Source organism: Polyodon spathula, chromosome 1, assembly GCF_017654505.1.
Source record: "Polyodon spathula isolate WHYD16114869_AA chromosome 1, ASM1765450v1, whole genome shotgun sequence".
In the NCBI taxonomy this organism is placed as follows: domain Eukaryota; kingdom Metazoa; phylum Chordata; class Actinopteri; order Acipenseriformes; family Polyodontidae; genus Polyodon; species Polyodon spathula.
Genome location: NC_054534.1, coordinates 14,804,232 through 14,824,202, shown reverse-complemented (window position 1 = coordinate 14,824,202; position 19,971 = coordinate 14,804,232). Strand labels below are relative to the sequence as shown.

Below are 19,971 nucleotides of genomic sequence, written 5' to 3'. Positions count from 1 at the left end.
TAGAACAAGAATTATCACAATTTGGTAATCGATTCTCCAGATATATACTGGAAGACAAAACCAGCTATATACTGTCGTGAGACAGTTGCAGTGTGATAACGCAAAAATGTCACAAGGATGCAATCCACTAGTTTTTCGACTAGCTTTGATTCAGCTGCACTACATTAGTCTTGTCACCATATAAGTGTGACATACAGACAGATGGATGAACAGACAGATAGATACCTTCATATAGCTCCAGAATCTGATGATCTCAATAATGTATGCTAGATAGAGTTAATACCAAGTTTCATAATAACTGGATATATGCAAAGATATCCAGACAGATATGAAGTGTTATACTGTCAATTTGTTTTCTTCTAATGATGGCAATGTAATGTCACCACTGTATTATAGTTTGGCTCAACTGGTCTGCATTTATGTTACTACCTCTTGTTTTCTTAAATTTTTCATTTAAAGGACGCACCAGGTACTATACTAGGTGAAAGAAAGTTACCAGTTTGCTTGCCTTGACTTCCAGGAAGTCTGTTACTGCTTTACTTACTGCTTCATTTAAAACAACTGGCAAAATAAACCATATATATATATATATATATATATATATATATATATATATATATATATATATATATATATATATATATATATATATATATATATATCTCAAATGCCCTTCTCTGCTATGACAAAACACAGCAGCTTTCTCATTTACTCAGGCACCAGCTTTTCTGACTCAGACCATGATCCTTAGCCATTATGTTGATAGTTGTTGATAAGAACTAGCAGATAATAATACCTTTTAATTAGGTCTGCAGTTTATTGCTTAAACAGGATAAGACTGTTCATTCTGTCTTTTATTCTAAGTCTAAATATAAGTAATTATTGAAGCAATAGTTTAAATTACTAGTGATTCTTGGAATTATTTCTTAATTTCTTTACTAATCCTTCATAATTACAAATAAGTTAATTGATAATAGTATACAAATAGAGGCATCATTTCCTGATCATGTTGGGTTTAAAACGCTGCAGCTTGTGATGAGAAGTGGAAGAGGGTTAGAAGTGAGAGGTTGCCTATGGAGTGTGGTAGGGAAATGTTTTGAAATTTAACAGAAAGCTTGAGTTAATCAGGGAAAATGGGATTAGCCAGTCCTTGTTAGTTAATCATGTGTAGGTCCAAGCCTGGTTTGGTCAAGTACAGATATCAACCAAGAAAGAGTTAGGTTAGGTTTGTTTTATTTTGTCTTGTTTATTGACTGAACAATAAACGTATTCAAAACAGTTTTAAACTCAACCTCTGTCTCTGGCTCTCATTCTTAAAAGGGGAGGCCAGAGTTTTGTGACAGCTGCTTCCTTACCAACCAAAGAGTAGGGGCTGCTTTATGACTATATATATATATTATAGTATATATGTTAGGACCCCAATCCCAAATGCCAGATCAGGCAGACCACATCGGGTTGGGTTTGATTTAAGTTTTCAGAACCCAGAAATCTTTTTGTGTTTTGGGTGAGGTTGTCTTGCAAATGATTATTTTATTAATGTGGTAACGTGCTTTGATTGGAAGACCGACGTGCACTGTGACATTGCTGCTCATTGCTTGGGTTTTCGAATGTTCTTCTGCAGATCAGGTTCGGGTTAAGTGAATGTTCTGCATCGTGACTGGGTCATTCGCAAGACAACCCCACCCCGAACACGAAAAGATTTCAAGGTTTTAAAAATGGAAATAGACTCCTACGCGATCTGGTCGACCCAATCTAGATGGGGGTGTATTTCGGTTTGGGGTCCTAACATACACTACTGGTCAAAAGTTTAATGTCTCAATGTATTCTGAAATTAAAGCGTAGAACAAATAAACAACTGAAAATATAAAAGAAATCATGGAATCGTTTTGTTTAACAAAATTTAATCTAAATTTTTGACTCGTCAAAGTAGCCACCTTTTACAGATATAACACCCGAACACACTCGTGGCATTCTTTCTACAATAGAAATCAAATATTGTTTGGAACGTTCTTCCCAACACTGTTGCAGAAGTTCCCACAAATGTGTTGCACTTGTAGGTTGCTTTACTTTCACCCTTCTGTCCAGTTCATGCCAAACCAGCTCAATGGGGTTTAAGTCTGGAGACTGTGCTGGCCATTTCATGATTTGAACCCCACCGTCTTGTTCTTTTCTTCTAAGGTAGTTCTGACATAGCCTGGAGGTATGTCTTGGGTCATTATCTTGCTGTAGGATGAACCCCTGACCAACTAGGCGTATACCAGAGGGTATTGCATGGCGCTGCAAAATGCTGTGGTAGCCGTTTTGGTTAGTGGTGCCACTCACTCTATGCAAGTCGCTGACTCTGGATCCAGCAAAAGAGCCCCAGACCATCACGCTTCCTCCTCCATGTTTGACAGTTGGTGTCACACACCGAGAAACCATCCTTTCGCCTACTTGACGGAGTACAATAACCTTGCGTGATGAACCGAAGATTTCAAATTTTGATTAATCGGTCCATAAGACCTTCTTCCAGTCTTCAGTAGTCCACTGGCGGTGCTTCATGGCCCAGGCAAGCCTCTTTTTCTTATTTTGCCATCTTAGCAATGGCTTTCTTACTGCCACTCGACCTGTCAAACCTGCAGCTCGAAGTCTTCTCTTCACAGTTGAAACTGAGACTTGCTTACTTCGACCAGTGTTAAGCTGTGCTTGAAGCTGTTGTCCTGTGAGCCGCCTATCACGCAAGCTGTTGACTCTCAGAACTTGTCTTCTGATTCTGTTGTGGCTTTGGGTCTGCCAGTTTTCTTTACAATTTCTCTAAAGGAAAGACCAACACTTTATGGGTTATAATGGTCTGTCTGTCTTCCTTTGTTATTTGCCTTTTTCTTGCCATTATGATAGCAATATACTACTTCCTGCAGTACAATACTGTCCAAATAATACTTACAAGGGTGTAGTAACACAGTCTGTTCCAACACCGCTTTTATACAGACAGAGGGTTTGTAAGTAATCAACAAAAGTTGAAACACTTGTACGAATTGCTAGCATCAACTTTCAAGGCTTAATTTACTTCCATTGCTGCAGAACAGCTGTAAGTTGTTAACCCATTACTTGTTCCCTGAAAAAGGCCTTTTTGTATAACTCTGAAATGTACATATTTTTTCAGTTTTTGGTAATCTAAACTTTTTTTTGTAACATCTGGCAGTTTACTGCTTACCTTTGTACCATTTCAGGTTATTCACTGGACTTGAACTGCTTAAATTTCAATAAAAACTGGAAAAATGGGGGTGTTCTAAAACTTTTGACCGGTAGTGTATATACAGTGGTTTGCAGAAATATTCACCCCCCTGCAAAGTTTTCACATTCTACACAAACTACTTCACATTGATAAAGCTAAAAAATGCATACAGAATACAAATAAGTAAGATTTACAGAGAAAAACAGAATAACCTCAGATGCATAAGTATTCAACCCCTTTGCTACTGCAGTCCTAAATCAGCTCAGGTGCAAATGATTTGTTTGAAAAGTCACAGAATTAGTGAAATGGTTTCAGCCTGTGTGTACTCAAAGTGGTTTAACTTGTAGATAATTTCCCTCAGGTATATAAAGATGTTCAAGCTGCGACTCACATAGTGATCCAACAAAGCAACCATGAAGACCAAGTCAGGGATAAAGTGGTAGAGAGGCACAGAGCAGGAGAAGGGTACAAGCAAATTTCAAAGACACTGATTATCCCTCTCAGCACAGTGAAGTCCATCATTAAGAAGTGGAAGATGCATCATACCACCCAGGAACTACCCAGATCAGGTCACCCTCCCAAACTGAGCAACTGGGCAAGCAGGAAACTGATTCAGGATGTCACTCTGAAGCCAATAATGACCTTGAGAGGTCTGCAAAGTTCTGCGTTTGAGATGGGAGTCAGTGTTCACACATCAATAAGCCGGTCCCTACACAAAGCTGGCCTGCATGGACGGGTGGCAAGAAAGAAGTCATTCAAAAAGCCTCATCTTAAAGCATGTATGGAGTTTACGAAAATAGCAAGTAGATGATACTGCAGACATGTGGAAAAAGATTTTTTGGTCAGACGAGACAAACATTTAACTTTTCAGTCTATATTCCAAGCGTTATGTCTGGCACAAGCCCAACACTGCACATTACCCAGTCAACAACATCCTTAAAGAAAACCCGTTTGAGTCAGCCAAGACTCTGAAACTGGGGAATTTATATTTCAGCAGGACAATGACCCAAAAGCACAAAGCCAAAGCCACACTGGAGTGGTTGAACAAGAAGATAATTAATGTTCTTGAGTGGCCCAGTCAAAGTCCTGACTTAAATCGAAAATTTATGGCGAGACTTGAAGATTGCAGTCCATCGACAATCCCCAACAAAATTATCAGAACTGGAGCAATTTTCCCGTAATTAAGTAATCAATTAATTTTGTTTTTGTTTTGACTTGACAGCTGATCCACCAAAGAGAGATTATTATCACTATTCGAATGCTTTTCCACTGACAGATATTTTCAAGATGAGTTTACAAAAGTGAAACAAGGGATAAGCTACATTTATACCAGTCCTTTATTTTATACAAAGTAAACATGCATTTATAAATCTCCAATTAATAGCACATACTTAATTTATAGATCGATATAAATAATGTGTCATTAATTATTATCATCAATGAATTTTCTTTATAAAATTCAACTTTATTTACTAATTTGATTGCTATTAATTGAACTTGTTCCAATTACTGTGGACCTAGATTAACATGTTTTCAAAAAGGAAAATGTACTGCTCTTCTCCAGCCTCTTTCATTTCTCTGAAACATGCTTGTTTTTAATTTCCTTTTCATCTGAATTTCAACCAAGAGACATTTCAGAAACTTCATCAGTTGGAGAGAAAATACACTTTTGAGCAGTACATGTGAAAAACAAAGACATAAAAAGAGAAAAACTTTTACCTGCTTGATTACACAATATACTGAAATATAGCTGTAAAGTAGGATGCTGCACACTTTGCTAGAGCAAATGTTTTTTTTTTTTTTAATTGAAATCACTATTCAATAGAACACTACAGCAAACTCGGTCATCTAACACCCACGTAAAACTGGCGTAAAGTCACAAAATGCAGGTACAACTAGCTAAAGCAAAACAATACAACCACAAAGACTCAAGTGTGACAGTCTGTAATAAAGTCATTGAAATGACAAGGTAGTGTACGGATCCTCAGAGGCCTCTGTGGTGCACCTATGCCTGGAAGCTGAGTGGACAACTCTGCCTCAGTAGTGGACTCACTGGTAATTTCATCATCCCCAGCAAACATGTATTGAGCATGTGGTGGGATGAAGCTCTAATGAACCTACTTCTGTGCCATTTAGAACAAGGTTGAAGTACATAGGTAACCGGTCCAACTTACTTTAAAATGTGTATGAGACAGAAGACCTGAGGCTGCAGCTTGTCTCCTGCTTGAGGACAATTTATTTTGATCCACTGGGACATGGGTCCTAACATGTGGTGTGGCTCGATAATGCTGAAGAGTCAAAAACAAAACAAAAGAGCCTTAGTGCACTAATGAACCCCCCCCCCGTCCCCCCCAGGAAGTGAGCTCAAAGACCGTTTTTGAGTGAACCTTTTAACCAAAATTTTGATTCTGATTGAACCTTTTTACTCCTCCATTGGCCTCCGGATAGTAGCAGGCTGTAGTAGTGTGGTTAATGCCTTTGTTTACAAAGTAGTTCTTGAAAGCATGGGACACAGAGACCCATTGTTGGTAACTGTAGCTTCTGGCAGCCCCCATTGAGTCAAAAGAGAACTCGGTGTCTTTGCCACCACTGAAGTTGTAACGAGCGCTGTGGGAAGAACCTTTGGTGGTGAGGAGCACTGTATATTTCACCCGCTACTCTATGTCAAGCTGAATGTTCTGCCATGGTCCTGAGGGCCAGATGTCCAATCCCGTGGAGCGTCTTTCTTAAGCAAAGCTTGCAATGGAGCGGTACTTGTGTCATAGGCGGGTACGAAGCAAAGATAATAATTTGTCAGTCCCACGTAGGAGGACAACTGCAACCTATTTTGCGTATCAGGGAGATGTAGGATGGCTTCACTGTCAGAATGTAAGGGTTTGACACCCTGACTGGATAGCTGATACCCTATGAAATAAATATCCTGTGCCTGGAACTGGCACTTATCTTCTTTCAGGGTATGGTTGTACTTGTAAAGACGCTGTAGTACTTGTACAAGTTTAGCATAGTGATCACGCAGAGAGGTGCCATATATAGCTAGGCCTGGGATGCCAACTAATACAGTGCACATTATCTTCTGAAAACAAAAACGCTTTAAAACAAAATTCTCCCTTGGGTGTCACAAAAGCTGTTTGATTTTGGTTTTCTTCGTTGATGGGATATGTAGGTTACCCTGCTTGAGGTCAAGTTTCCTGAAGACCAAAGACCCATGGAACTCGCTGTCAATTCTTCCTTTGTGGGTAGGGGGTAAGTCATGAATGATGGCCTTATTTACTGACCTAAGGTCCTTGAAACCTTGACATTCTTCAATAGGCCATTAACTATATTGATGCATTATTGGTGTGTGACGCTTTAGTAGTATAAAGAGGCACCGATCTGCACCACCTTACAAAATGATTATATAAGCCACAATTGCAACTTTGCTCGCCTTTGTATGGGCAATCAGAAGCCCCCTCCATGCTGTGTAGACCCACAATTCCTGCATCTCCCAAAATGTGTAATTAGAGAGGCTATAGTAAACTGAAAGCAATGTACTTTGGGCGGAATCAGGTTTGCCTGAACAAGTGTTTAGCCTTCTTCCACTGCTGCTTCAATCCAACAGGCAAGTCAAGTGCCCTAGCTATCTAAGGAAAGCTGGTTAGAGCAGCAAACACTTACATATTTGAGGAGTGCATGTCTTTTCAATTAATTGATCACAAATCATTTAGTTAGTCTCAAATTTATAATTATTTTCTAAACTGTTTCAGGCACTCACCTCCTGTTGTATGCATTGCAGAAATATTTAATAAATCACTGTGTCTAGCTCTAAACTGTGCTGCGAGTACATTTACTGCTGCCTCGATTTATCTGTCTGCAGATCCCAGGGTGGCAAAAACTTGCTGCCTTTCTATGCCTAAGCAGTGTAGCAGAATGGCTCACTTATGAGCATCCAATATGTCTTCCAATCCTGAAGCCAAAAGTAATGTGGAAAAAGAATCCAGCCACTGGCGGATCATTGTGTAGAGCAAGAAACATAGGCCGGGGGACACATTTTAAACTCTTTAAACTGTCATGCAGCTTTTCATCTTACAGTGCTTGATTTCAATAGAGAAACCCAACAAATGGGTTTAAGCCACACTTTGTTATGTGGATTTGAAAAACTTCAGATTAAAACAGTTCTGTAAATTCTAGAATTTCAAAATTTTATAAAACAGCTTGTGTTGCTCAAATATATTTCTTGTAAACGGCTCAGGTTTCTGACATAAATGTAGCTTGAAACATGTCTCTTGAAACATGTGGTTTTAGAAACATTTCTTTGAGAGCTTGCCCTAGGGGGAAAGTCGATCAACTACTTCCCTGCAGGAAGTACATTTTAATAAGAAGTTAGCAGTAAAGCATTAAAAGATATGGCAAACCATGGTAAACTACAGTACATGCATTGTATTACCACGGGAAAAGCATGGTCAAATTTCAAAGTTGTTAATGTTGAATGTCTTTGGGGAAGATAATGCTGGGAACGTTGAAGAAAGCTAGAAGTGTGGAGTTCCAGTACTATCCTGCAGGGAAGTTAGCTTGATCGACATGCACACATAGTTAAGCTATAGATTTTCCCTGTGGGGAAAAATGAACTAAGTTGATTTGATTGTAGTTTTGTTTAATTAACACACATTTTTTCTCATTTTAAAAAAACAATTACTGGACTGGATAAACATTTCATTTTAGTACTTAAGTAAGCATTACATCATAAATGAAGGTTATATCACATACATGGTTTGTCCAGGATACAGATGCCAATTGAAAAAACAAAATAAAAACAACAACAAACAAAACAAAAGCAAAAGCAATATAGTACTTTTGTTTATACACTTTTTTTTAACCAGTTATCATCTGTATCCTTTAAATGCAGAGATCTAACACAACTTCCCCTCTTCCATCATCAGACTACACCCCTTTCTAAATACCAATTAGCTCATACTGTACTCCACACCCAGCTTTCTATAAAGCAGCATGCCAATTATTTAATTTATTTAGCTAACACAATTAAAACGCCAAAGAAGCTTTCATTAATTATTGCTTGGCGCACTATGCCACTGCTGCACTTGGAGATAAAGTAACTACAGCATGTATCAAAAACATCAAACCAAATGGAAAGGAAATGCCTGAAGTACAGTAGAAAAGTAACTGTGAGCCTGTAATACAACGCTAACCCTTGGTACTACGGGGCCCAAATTCTACACAATACATGTTGTTTACAAACACTAACCTATAGGAGTCTTTTGTTCATAAAGCATTGTCCATAATACTTTTTATTAGGTGTTTATAGAAAATGTGCACCACCTCAAGAACAGGTCCAGTTCAATTTAACTCATGACGTTTGTCTAGGCTGTTGTTAAAGAATCCAATAATAGTCCCAACATAGCAGCTATAATTAGCTCAAAGTAGACTACAAGCATAAAGATTGATGTGTGACTCTGTATCATGTTTAGACCACAATGCAAAATAAACAACCATGTGACTGCAAGCTACTTTTCTTTTGTCTAAGGTCAATTTTGTCATCAACCTGCATTGGTTAAAGGGTTTTAGAAAGACTAAAACTGAAAGAAGATAACTCTAAACATGTTTAGATTACTTTTCAGGTACCAGTTTAAATGAAAAATTACAACCATGTCCAGTCTTAGTGAGGGAGACAGTTGGCTCTAAGTACACTAGATGTACACTGTATACTGTTTGTAACATGGGTGGATATGAAATTATATTTTAAAGTTACTATAATTAAATTAAACTGCTGACTACACTTCCCCCTTAGAAATAGTTTTAAAATATATACTGCACCTTTTACCTTTACTCAGACACACAGGTTTGTATATTCAGAAAGCAGATTCAAACACAGAGAATAGAATAGCCAAGAAAACATAGATACCAGAATATGTATAGAAGAAATACATTTTTTTTTTTATTATTGCATAAAATGTTGAGAGCAGTGACAAATAGTTATTTAGGGTCACAATGAAAGACGCGAATTATGAACAATAGGAGCACAAGGCGTTGACAGGAACACAGAGTAACAAGGATCAAATCTGCAACACTATGGTCTAATAAGGTTGCTGCAAGCCTACCATAAACCAGGGATCCACTGTAGTGAGGCCCATGCGTTCATTTCTTGTAAAGTGGGGAAGCACTGTATCTATTTGGAAAGAAAGTAACCTCCTCCCTCCTTTGTAAAAACACAACAAAATCCATATTACGTGTTTTGCAGTTTAATAGTCGATCTGATAAGGGCCATTTTCATAATTCTTTATTTTACAGCTTTCATTGTTTTGTGGGAGTAACTTTTCAAACCAATGTCAAAGTTTGTCTGTGATTTACTGTTGCATAGTCAATTTAGAAAAGAACTTCAGTTGTTCAAACATTCAGTCTTTAATGATGAGACATTTTAGTAGCATTTATCAGGTTTGTTTAATGAAACATGACATTTATAAAAGGAAATCTCCCCGTCTCAGGAGAAGCTGTAGGAGTTATTCAAACCTTCTAAGGGTGTTCATTTTTTATAAAAAAAACCCAAAGAAATGCTCTACATCTAAAGTAGAACTGCCCTTTGCATTTTTTATTTAGTCTTCCAAATGAACTGCTAGATACCAGAGTTTGTATGTAATCTTGAAATGATCATCTGACATCGACCTCCTTGTTTACTGAATCTCATTCATGTCATCATTCTGCCAACTTAACCATTTTCCAAACTAGTGTACTTTTAAAGAAGATTACTGTACAAAGGATAGGTACTGTACGTCTGAACTGTTGTGAAGGTTAAGCTCTGCTGAACCGTCAAACTATCTGTCATTCGTATTGTTATATATGTCTACATAATACTTTTATAGTAATGATATTACAGCAATTTAAGTAATTTCTATTGTAGGGAGAACTAGAAATATAAAGTTGTCATTGCCATTCATTTGTGAAGTGCAGATGGTGACTCTTTAGTTAGTGGGTTCTGGCTATCCGGGTCACAATCCCGCATAGTGTGAAACCACGTAACTGGGTTGTACCTGGGTTGACCCGGGTCCCAGGGACCCACCTCAGGATGTGGGTCAACACTTTTTGACAAAGGTTAAATGCATGACAGCCGTTCATAGGCCAGCGAAATAACAAACAGCCACGCCTGCGTGAAGGTTTCACTTCTGCAAGGAACATTTCTGTTTATTCTGTTTAGCCATATTGTTGTTGAGTGAGACACAGCATGAGCCAGATTGCAGCAGGGATGAAGAAACAATTGCTATAATAAACATTTGGGCCGACGGTTCAATCCAGAGGAACTTGGATGGAAGCATCCGTAACAAGCTGCTTCCGGGGCATTGATACGTGCATTGTGCACTTGTGTCTGTCACCCAGTTCAACCCTGATTTATTAAAAACAGTGTGAAATCGCACAGCCAACCCATATGACACCGGGTCCTGACCTAGGTAGGTTCTGATCCGGGTAGAGTATGCCAGTGTGAAAGGGCCTAAACAACTAAAGAACAATATAAAATATGAAAGAACGATTTAGTCCCTTTTAGCTCAGAATATGAACATTTCCACAGTGTGCACAGCATCTGTTTTTTTTTTTTTTTTAAGGAATGTGTTGCATGTAGCTGCAATTTAAGAAGATGTAACATTTGTCCAACACTATAATGGTGCTTATAGAGCATATGGAAGAAATCATAAAACAATTATCTGACGATAGCAGCATGGGAGCTGTTGACCTCAACGCTGAAATAGCTCTGCTTGATCTCAAGCATGCCATATATCATCTTAAACAGCTCAGAGCCCTCCACCAATATATGGAGGAGATTAGCAAAATGAATAGCCACACTGGAAGTATATGCTCTGCATTCATGCGAAAATATTTATAAAATGTCCAAAACATTCAGCCGTAGGCCTCATTGGAACAATACGTTATTTATGATATGCAATACTTAATTTGTTACAGTAACCGATTCCACAAAAATAAGAATTACATTTATAATCTTAGCAGCCCTTAATCCATGTAGTCCTGTGCCTCTCTCAAGCAGAGACTGGCTTGTGCCAAATTGTGTGGTGGTTTGTGAAATCGTGACCTTCCTGCTATAAAATATGCCTTATATATAGCTTTTCTAGAAACCAAGAGCAGGTCATGAATATCAAACTTTATGTAAGTGAACTTTATTAAGTAAAGAGCTAAAGGGGAATTGGGGCTTTGTAAGATGAAGTTTATAAATCAAACCGAGGTCATTAGATTTTTAGAGTGTTTTCACATCTCACAACTGCAGGGACTTTGAAAAAGAGGTCAAACCATCTTGTTGTATAATATCACAACTGGTTTTGGATACAGATTGTTAACATTATTTTCCAGTAGAATTCTGGGAAGGGCAAAACATTGCGTGCGTTCAGACAAACCAGAAATGCGATGGGTGTGCCAAGATTGAAACAAAGTGCATAGTTAATCAATTTGAATGAGACGTCCCCTTTAACAGAACAATGTGTGCACTGACAGAATGACATATATTGTAAACAATAGCAGGTGAGATTCTAATCACGCTCAACTACATTTACTCAACAAGCAGGCACAAATAGAACAGATTTCAGCTCACGTCTTGGGAAATCGCGTTGGGATCCCATACTGATCACTTGGCGGCCAGTGAGAAAGGGTTTCAAAACCACTCACTAGAACAGCATGGAACAGACTACCTGGTAGCATAAAATGAAGCTCCATTCATTTATTAAAGCATCTCTTCCAAGCAACTGCTGCAACACCTTGTTTTAGGTTCAATTTTGCTCATGTAAAAAGCTCAAGCAACACAATAAAAAAATGTGGATTTGAGCAACATGCTTGAAAAGTCAACAGTTGCTAGAAAAAGACAGAAGTTGCCTGACTGTTTCATCATCTTAAGGGAAGCAGAAGTGTTGACATTATACATAGCTGTCTGCAATGACAGCATGTGTTGTACAGATTTACAGTATAGATTTTCTATTGCAGAAAATTATTGAACTCATTCAGCATCTGGTTGCCACATTTATATTGATTTCCCCATGTCAAGTTTTTGTCACCCTAATAATGTACAGTTACACAGGTTTAAAGTTAAAGGTCATGGCAGTACCCCTACCTACACTACAGTGACCTCTAGATTGCCCTTTTTTTACCCTTTTTTTAGTGCAGTCATGCACTATTTTCTACTGGCAGAAAATCATTGACTTGTCACTGCAAAACATACACATACTAGGCCCAATTGTGATAAAATCATGCTGGACGCCAGCACAGAGGGCAAAGTCCTACTTGTTTGAGTTGTATTGCACACTGCTGTAATGTTGTCATTTTGAAGGACTATAGCGTACTTACTGGACCTACCTGCATGGACAGCCCATCAACCAACAGACCTTTTTTTTTTTTTTTTTTTTTTTTTTTAAAAACCCATAAACACCTCTCAATTGATTTCTGTTATTTTTGCTTTGTTAATGATGTCAATTACAAAACAAGACATTCAACAATATTAACTTTTTTTTTCAAAATTGACAACTAATTTCAAGAGTCAGTTAAAGTCGATCAAGTGCACTGAATGTAAGATATAGAGGTATGACAATTGCAGTTTACATATTTGCATGTTTAATATTGTTCAGTGTGTTGGAATTGTTTTGGAGAATAAGATTAACAGACTTGTTCCACCTATTGAATCAACTTTCCTTAAAAAAAAGTGCATTGCACTGTCGTCACAGTTGGGACCACTGTATTAGTGGTTTTCCACTTGGAGCAGGAACAGACCCTGATCGGCTTGGGTTGGTTTTCATATGAACAGGGCATGACTCATCCTGCCAGTGAAAGCAGCCCAATTCCATCAACAAAGCTGACACAAACAAGCTTATAGTGTATATATTTTTGTTTTATTCAGACAGCTAAAACAATGAAAGTTAATATAACAAACATATATATATATATATATATATATATATATATATATATATATATATATATATATATATATATATATATGCAAAGGTGTCAATCATGGTGAATTGTTTAGTGGCTTTGCAACAGGTTTTCCTAAATTCAGACCACAAAAAGTCCCACAAAACCTAGGCCTCTATCAACCTTCATGACACAATAATATGTACCATCAATGACACAATACAATCTATTTTGTATCTCATTCATATTTACTAGATTAACTTTTATTTTTGTGATTTCAGGTAAAGCGCATGCACTAATGGACCTCACATTGATAAACCCAGACCCAATTGTTACCAACTCAGAAGCATCTCTGCTGTGTGTCAACAGTGAGTGGAGCATTCCTGATGTTCCAAACATTGGAAGAGATTGGGCTCTACCTAACCAGCAGATGTCACAGCATGCCAGTCAAGATGACAGTCATCGCTGCGCATCAAAGGTTACCTGGATGGAAAGGAGCAGCGATATCTTTGGTGCCTTCTATTGTGGTGAAAGAAGTAAAGACTCTTCAAATAAAGTATATACAGTTAAGATGCTAGATGAAGGTAAAACATCATTTTTCGTTTCTCTTTCATACAACACTTGTATCAATTCGTAGTCACATCATTATATATAGATATATATATATTATATATATATATATCATCACAATATATATATATATATATATATATATATAATAGTGTATTATCTCGAATTTCTTTATTTTAAAGTATAATCGTAAATCTCGAATGTTGTTTGGGCTTGTTTTGAAGAATGAGGTCACTATTTTTCTGTCAGAAATATTGCAACCCTACTTAGAAGTTAAGGACCAGAATGGAGTGTGGTAACCAGCGGTGTACCACAGGGATCAGTATTAGGTCCTCTGCTATTCCTAATCTACATTAATGATTTAGATTCTGGTATAGTAAGCAAACTTGTTAAATTTGCAGACGACACAAAAGTAGGAGGAGTGGCAAACACTGTTGCAGCAGCAAAGGTCATTCAAAATGATCTAGACAAGATTCAGAACTGGGCAGACACATGGCAAATGACATTTAATAGAGAAAAGTGTAAGGTACTGCACGCAGGAAATAAAAATGTACATTATAAATATCATATGGGAGATATTGAAATTGGAGAAGGAATCTATGAAAAAGACCTAGGAGTTTTTGTTGACTCAGAAATGTCTTCATCTAGGCAATGTGGGGAAGCTATAAAAAAGGCTAACAAGATACTCGGATACATTGTGAAAAGTGTTGAATTTAAATCAAGGGAAGTAATGTTAAAACTGTACAATGCACTTGTAAGACCTCATCTTGAATATTGTGTGCAGTTCTGGTCACCTCGCTATAAAAAAGATATTGCTGCTCTAGAAAGAGTGCAAAGAAGAGCGACCAGAATTATTCCGGGCTTAAAAGGCATGTCATATGCAGACAGGCTCAAAGAATTGAATCTGTTCAGTCTTGAACAAAGAAGACTACGTGGCGACCTAATTCAAGCATTCAAAATTCTAAAAGGTATTGACAGTGTCGACCCAAGGGACTTTTTCAGCCTGAAAAAAGAAACAAGGACCAGGGGTCACAAATGGAGTTTAGAAAAAGGGGCATTCAGAACAGAAAATAGGAGACACTTTTTTACACAGAGAATTGTGAGGGTCTGGAATCAACTCCCCAGTAATGTTGTTGAAGCTGACACCCTGGGATCCTTCAAGAAGCTGCTTGATGAGATTTTGGGATCAATAAGCTACTAACAACCAAACGAGCAAGATGGGCCGAATGGCCTCCTCTCGTTTGTAAACTTTCTTATGTTCTTATGATCGTACATCTTTTACCAGACACATTTTTATGAAGTTCATATTAAAGTGAAGTGATTCTGATGGTCGCAATTCTGAGTAAAAAACAAAACATATCACATTTAAAATGATGTAGTTAACAAATATACAGTATATACAGTACAAATGGAGCAAACTGAGGTTCTTGAATGATCAGGTTTGCAGTATACATTTTAGGGTGGCTGTATTAAGATGTCTGAATCGTTCAAATTGACCTCTTGATTTAATATTGTCAGAATGTCTACACCAATGATAACAGCAACAATACTTTCACTCATTCCAGACCTGCCTTTTTAATTTTTGTTTTTCAGCTACCTTCTGTCCTGAATCATTAACTATTACAGTAAACAAGGGTGAAATTGTCAACATTTCTTTTTCACGTGTGAAGACTGTCTCAGAGGACGCTGTCATCTATAAAAATGGTAAAGCGGTTTTCAGTCATATAATCAGTTTTTGAATTTAAAGTGGATTATTTTGACTCATGAAAAAATGTTTGTGACTTGTGAGTTTATCCTGCAATACAATCCAGTCACAAGTGTTGCTTTTGTACAAGTCAGTCTAGTTATGAACTTGTGGAGTGTCATGATGTTAATACTCTGAGATTAATCAAACTTATAAAATATTTCACAAATACACAAACAGCATGCATGTTCACCCCTCTGACTGTGTCACAATACATAGGGAAGTATACGATAGACAAAATCCGTCAAGTGCATCCACCATTATGGTGCACATCATTATTAATGACACTAGTAAAATAATTAAAATGGCGATCATGGATTTCTTATTGTTACTGTCTTTTAAAATAAGCCTTGTCAACTAGATGTGATGAAAAGGATATCAGAGAGACAGTATAGTATTACCGCCAAACGCCTAGGAGAAGAGCCAGCGTACCATGTCACCACCTGAAACTTAGACACAGATTCAACATGAAAAACTCTGTTAGGACCCGAACCACATCCTCTTTCTCATGTTCTTACAAACAATGCAATACTTTCTAATGTGAACCCATTCAACACCAAGTTTCATAGTGTAATTGTACTTACTTCATAGAAAAAAATCATTACAAATACACTTTTACTAATAGCATTTACTATATTAAATATTGGTCTTGCTTTGGATATTAATTACCGCCTATTTTTCATAGGTATTTTTAGCATCAACTCCTTAAAACCCTCTTTTATTTTAAATTTAAATTGAGAGTTTTCACTGGTGTTTTTCAGGCTCCTTTATTCACTCTGTGCCCAAAGATGAGGTTCACCCGATACTGGTGTATTCACTCTCTTCTGTTCAGCTGCAAGACGCGGGTCTCTACTCTGCCAGATACATCGGAGGAACAATTTTCACCTCTGCTATCACTAGGCTGATAGTAAGAAGTCAGTGCAATCTCATTTATAATAAAGCTGTCTGCAATACAAATAGAAGGCTTCATAGTCCCTGATTAGCACTTACCTACTTAATGGTAGAACTAACTAGAACTAACACTAAAGAAGCTTACACTCACAGTAAAAGGAAGGCAACCCCACTGAACCACACATTATACTCACTCCAGGTACTGGCCCATACATGTTATCATTCAGGAACACTGGACCTCATCGTTACTTATTGCCTTTACATTTCTCTCTCCCTTGCATAACACTACCATTTTATTAGCAAATGTGATTTGAATTCAACGCTGGAATTTTAAAACGCCACACGTTTTTAAGTCAGTTATTGAACACAACAGAATAACTGTTGTCTGTGTTTTGTTTTTTTTTATTTTAAAGAAAACATTATAAATAATTATTGATCACTCGTATCAGTGATTATTTAGAAAATCATTGTACAAAATGTCTTCAGAGGTTTATGTGTTTTCATATTTTGTGTTTTTTGCACCTGGCCACTGATTTGTTCTAATGTCTCTTTTGTATTTCATTTACAAGAATGTGCAGCTGGAAAGTGGGGCCCTGACTGTAAACAGGACTGCCCTATATGCCTAAACAGTGGAGTCTGCCACGACGAGACAGGAGATTGCATCTGTCCACCTGGTTTCATGGGACAAACATGTGAAATAGGTAAAGGGCTCAATCACGTGAGGTGGTGTTAGCAGGTATTTTAATAATGTTTTTTTTCCACGTCTGTTTTCACAAATAAATAAAGTCTGACATTTGTGGAACTTTAATTCATTCTGATTGGTTTAACCAGCCTCATCTACAACGGGGTTGTGACACAAAATACACAAACACGATCAAATCAACAGATCAGCAGCAGAGCAGTCAGATTTGAAAGACAGTACTATAGAAAAAATGTCACCAATAGTAACTCACATGTGGTTAATCACATATGCATTTTACAGTCAGCAACAGTACATGTGTAGTACAAGCACGGGAAACTGCACAATTGTATTTCCTACTATTATGGTTATCTACTGATCGGATATCTCAAGGAAAACGTCTCATTCTACCTGTATGCATCTTTCTGTTTGACTTGGATGTGGTTTAACCTTACTGAGTCTAACATAGCAGTACCATATAATATAATAATATTATACGAAGGAGGTGGGTATTTTACGTCACATGAGCAGTGTGGAAATAGTATTATTATTTGCTTTAGAGGTTAAGTAATCTGACTAAAATATATTTATGTCCAGCTTGTGGTGAGAACAGATTTGGAAGAACCTGTAAAGAAAAGTGCGATGGTGGGAGCTGTCAGTCCCGCGTGTTCTGTCTACGAGATCCCTACGGGTGCTCTTGTGCTACCGGCTGGAAGGGAATAAGATGCAATGAAGGTGAGGAATGGGTAGATTTTGGGTGTTTACCAACTGCACCTTCTACAAAGCAGAGAGTCTAGTTAAAGTTCAAGCCCAGCTGAAATCCTGGCCCAATTGTCAATATAAGTTACTAATTCTTTCTGGGCGAAGGACCTTAGTCACGAATTACAGTATGTCCACCGGTGTCATCTTAAAATATATTTGAACGCAATTCATGTTTTGGACCAGTGACAAGAGCCCAGGAAGATCACATTTTCTAAATAAGACTTTTTCTAATCTGTCTGAATGATCACATCAAGAGATACCTGTCACATTAGAAAGTAATTGTATTTTTGCGCTGGGGAGCCTGCATCGCAGCTGTTGTGTGTGCTGATCAGCTGGGGAGACAAAATTAGCTGATCCCTGGAGACAGCATTACACTTCAGCAATCAACACCAGACAGAAGGATATCTACGTCATCAGATGGAAAACAACGCAAATGGATGGAGATGCAGATGAATCATATTAGTTTAATGCAAAACTACGTCTTAGTTGGTGCTTATCTTGGCGAGAGCAGAGTTCAAATCAGAATGAAGTTTAGCATCTACTCTCATGTAATGGAAATCAAATCATATTTTGTGGAAATAATAACCTCTCATTAACAATCTGTTCTTTCAGCTTGCCCGCCCGGGTATTATGGAGCTGACTGTAAACTCAAGTGTGAGTGTCGAGACCGTGGTGTTTGCGATCGCTTCCGAGGGTGCCTCTGCAAGGGCTGGCACGGCCAACGCTGTGAGAAAGAAGGTAAAGCAAGGTAACTCTGTACTAACTGCCTATTTTCAGCAGGAAGGAGGCCACCAACTATCTGGCTCCAATGGTCATTGTAATACAAAAGAAACTGACAAAGACTGGTCAGACGCTTGTCTTATTTTATGTCTTACCTATTTTATGATTCTCTGTAATTTGACTTCATATCCTATGATTTAGAGTTTAAAGTTATGGATGATGGCCCTAATGCTCAGACTTCTTCATATTTATATATTTGTAATGCTTTTTTTGTCAGATTTTGAACAAAATCTAGTCGCACTAAGGGCAAAATAGTTGGGCAACATTAAAGTGAACATATTCATAAGGTATTTCTTCTGTTACAGGTTCTCAAGATGTGCCTCCTCGAGTGACAAGTAATCTAAGGGATATTGAACTGAATTATGGGATACCTTACAGTCTCAACTGTTCTGCAATAAGCTACCCTCCTTTGCTCCATGGAGAGATTATGCTGCTGAAACCTGACAAAACAACTGTTAAAGTACGTCACTGGTAATACTATTGTGAGTGAAGGTATATGCTGCATTAGTAAAACTGGTAAAACAGTGTTTTTGCATAGCTAGACTCAAAATGTTATACACATCATCCTCATCAATCTTATAAAGTTATGTTATTATACTAGTTTTTCCCATGTATGTTTGAACTATGCTTTCCAGCTTCTGGAAATGCTGCTATATTGTGGTAACTACAATAAATTGGGCTTGCAGTGTATTCAGTACTGGAAAGCATAGCATGGTGGACAAGAAAATAATATTGAATGCAATTTATTTTTAGGTTGTCAATCGTCTCTCCATATTTTCCGGCTGACCCTTTTCTTAAGTTAGGGAGAAAAGTTGATGTGACCCGAATCAGAATTGTTACCTAAGTGAGGAATAGATCAATACATATGCTATCAATGTATATCTTTAATGTACATTTTAGCCCTCTATGTATATTTGAAAGATATGCTTGGGATCCAAATAAATCTGTTGCATGCATAATGATGAAGTTCAAACCACAGTGTTATTTTGATCTTGTTTCCAGCTAACAGATACTCAAATCTTGAGCAGCCAGTCTACTGCCTTATTCAAAGTGGAGAGGATACAACTCCGTGACTCAGGAACCTGGTCCTGCCAGGTGCAAACTGCTTCTGTATTTACACAAACATCTTTTAATGTGGATGTGAAAGGTAGGGGACCTTGAGAAACAATGTACTGCTTTACTGAATGAGAACAGCGTTTCACTCTCCTTGCAATACCCTCCTTAACTTTTATAACACAGCTTTTCTGCCTCCTGTGTACTGTGCAAGGTTGCAGTTTTATTTTTAAATCACAATTATTTTGACATCTGTGTCTACATTAATACAATTGAGTTTTAGCAAGGCATTTCCACTACACTCCAGCTATGCTATTTCAAGTGTAGAGCGTGCTTAAGAGAATTATATTACTTAGTTGTTGTTTTTTTTTTATCTCATATAGTACA

The 19,971-nt window shown here is 37.6% G+C and overlaps 2 protein-coding genes across 5 annotated transcripts in view; one reads left to right on the top strand and one right to left on the bottom strand.

Moving 5' to 3' along the window:
• LOC121314515 (angiopoietin-1 receptor-like) overlaps nucleotides 1-19,971 on the top strand; it is a 32,238-nt gene that overhangs the window by 794 nt on the left and 11,473 nt on the right. For 2 of the 4 annotated variants that reach the window (XM_041247885.1, XM_041247911.1), the window contains exons 2-9: nucleotides 13,387-13,689; nucleotides 15,269-15,379; nucleotides 16,181-16,333; nucleotides 16,880-17,011; nucleotides 17,587-17,724; nucleotides 18,364-18,489; nucleotides 18,837-18,991; nucleotides 19,534-19,678. In XM_041247885.1, coding sequence (XP_041103819.1) covers nucleotides 13,387-13,689; nucleotides 15,269-15,379; nucleotides 16,181-16,333; nucleotides 16,880-17,011; nucleotides 17,587-17,724; nucleotides 18,364-18,489; nucleotides 18,837-18,991; nucleotides 19,534-19,678 — 1,263 coding nt within the window. Of the gene's footprint in view, nucleotides 1-6,377; nucleotides 6,458-13,386; nucleotides 13,690-15,268; nucleotides 15,380-16,180; nucleotides 16,334-16,879; nucleotides 17,012-17,586; nucleotides 17,725-18,363; nucleotides 18,490-18,836; nucleotides 18,992-19,533; nucleotides 19,679-19,971 lie in introns of all 4 variants that reach the window. The other 2 variants (XM_041247903.1, XM_041247894.1) reach the window with 2 other exon arrangements.
• Nucleotides 1-19,971, bottom strand: part of LOC121314542 (leucine-rich repeat-containing protein 19-like) — a 72,556-nt gene that overhangs the window by 48,135 nt on the left and 4,450 nt on the right. The window lies entirely within an intron of this gene.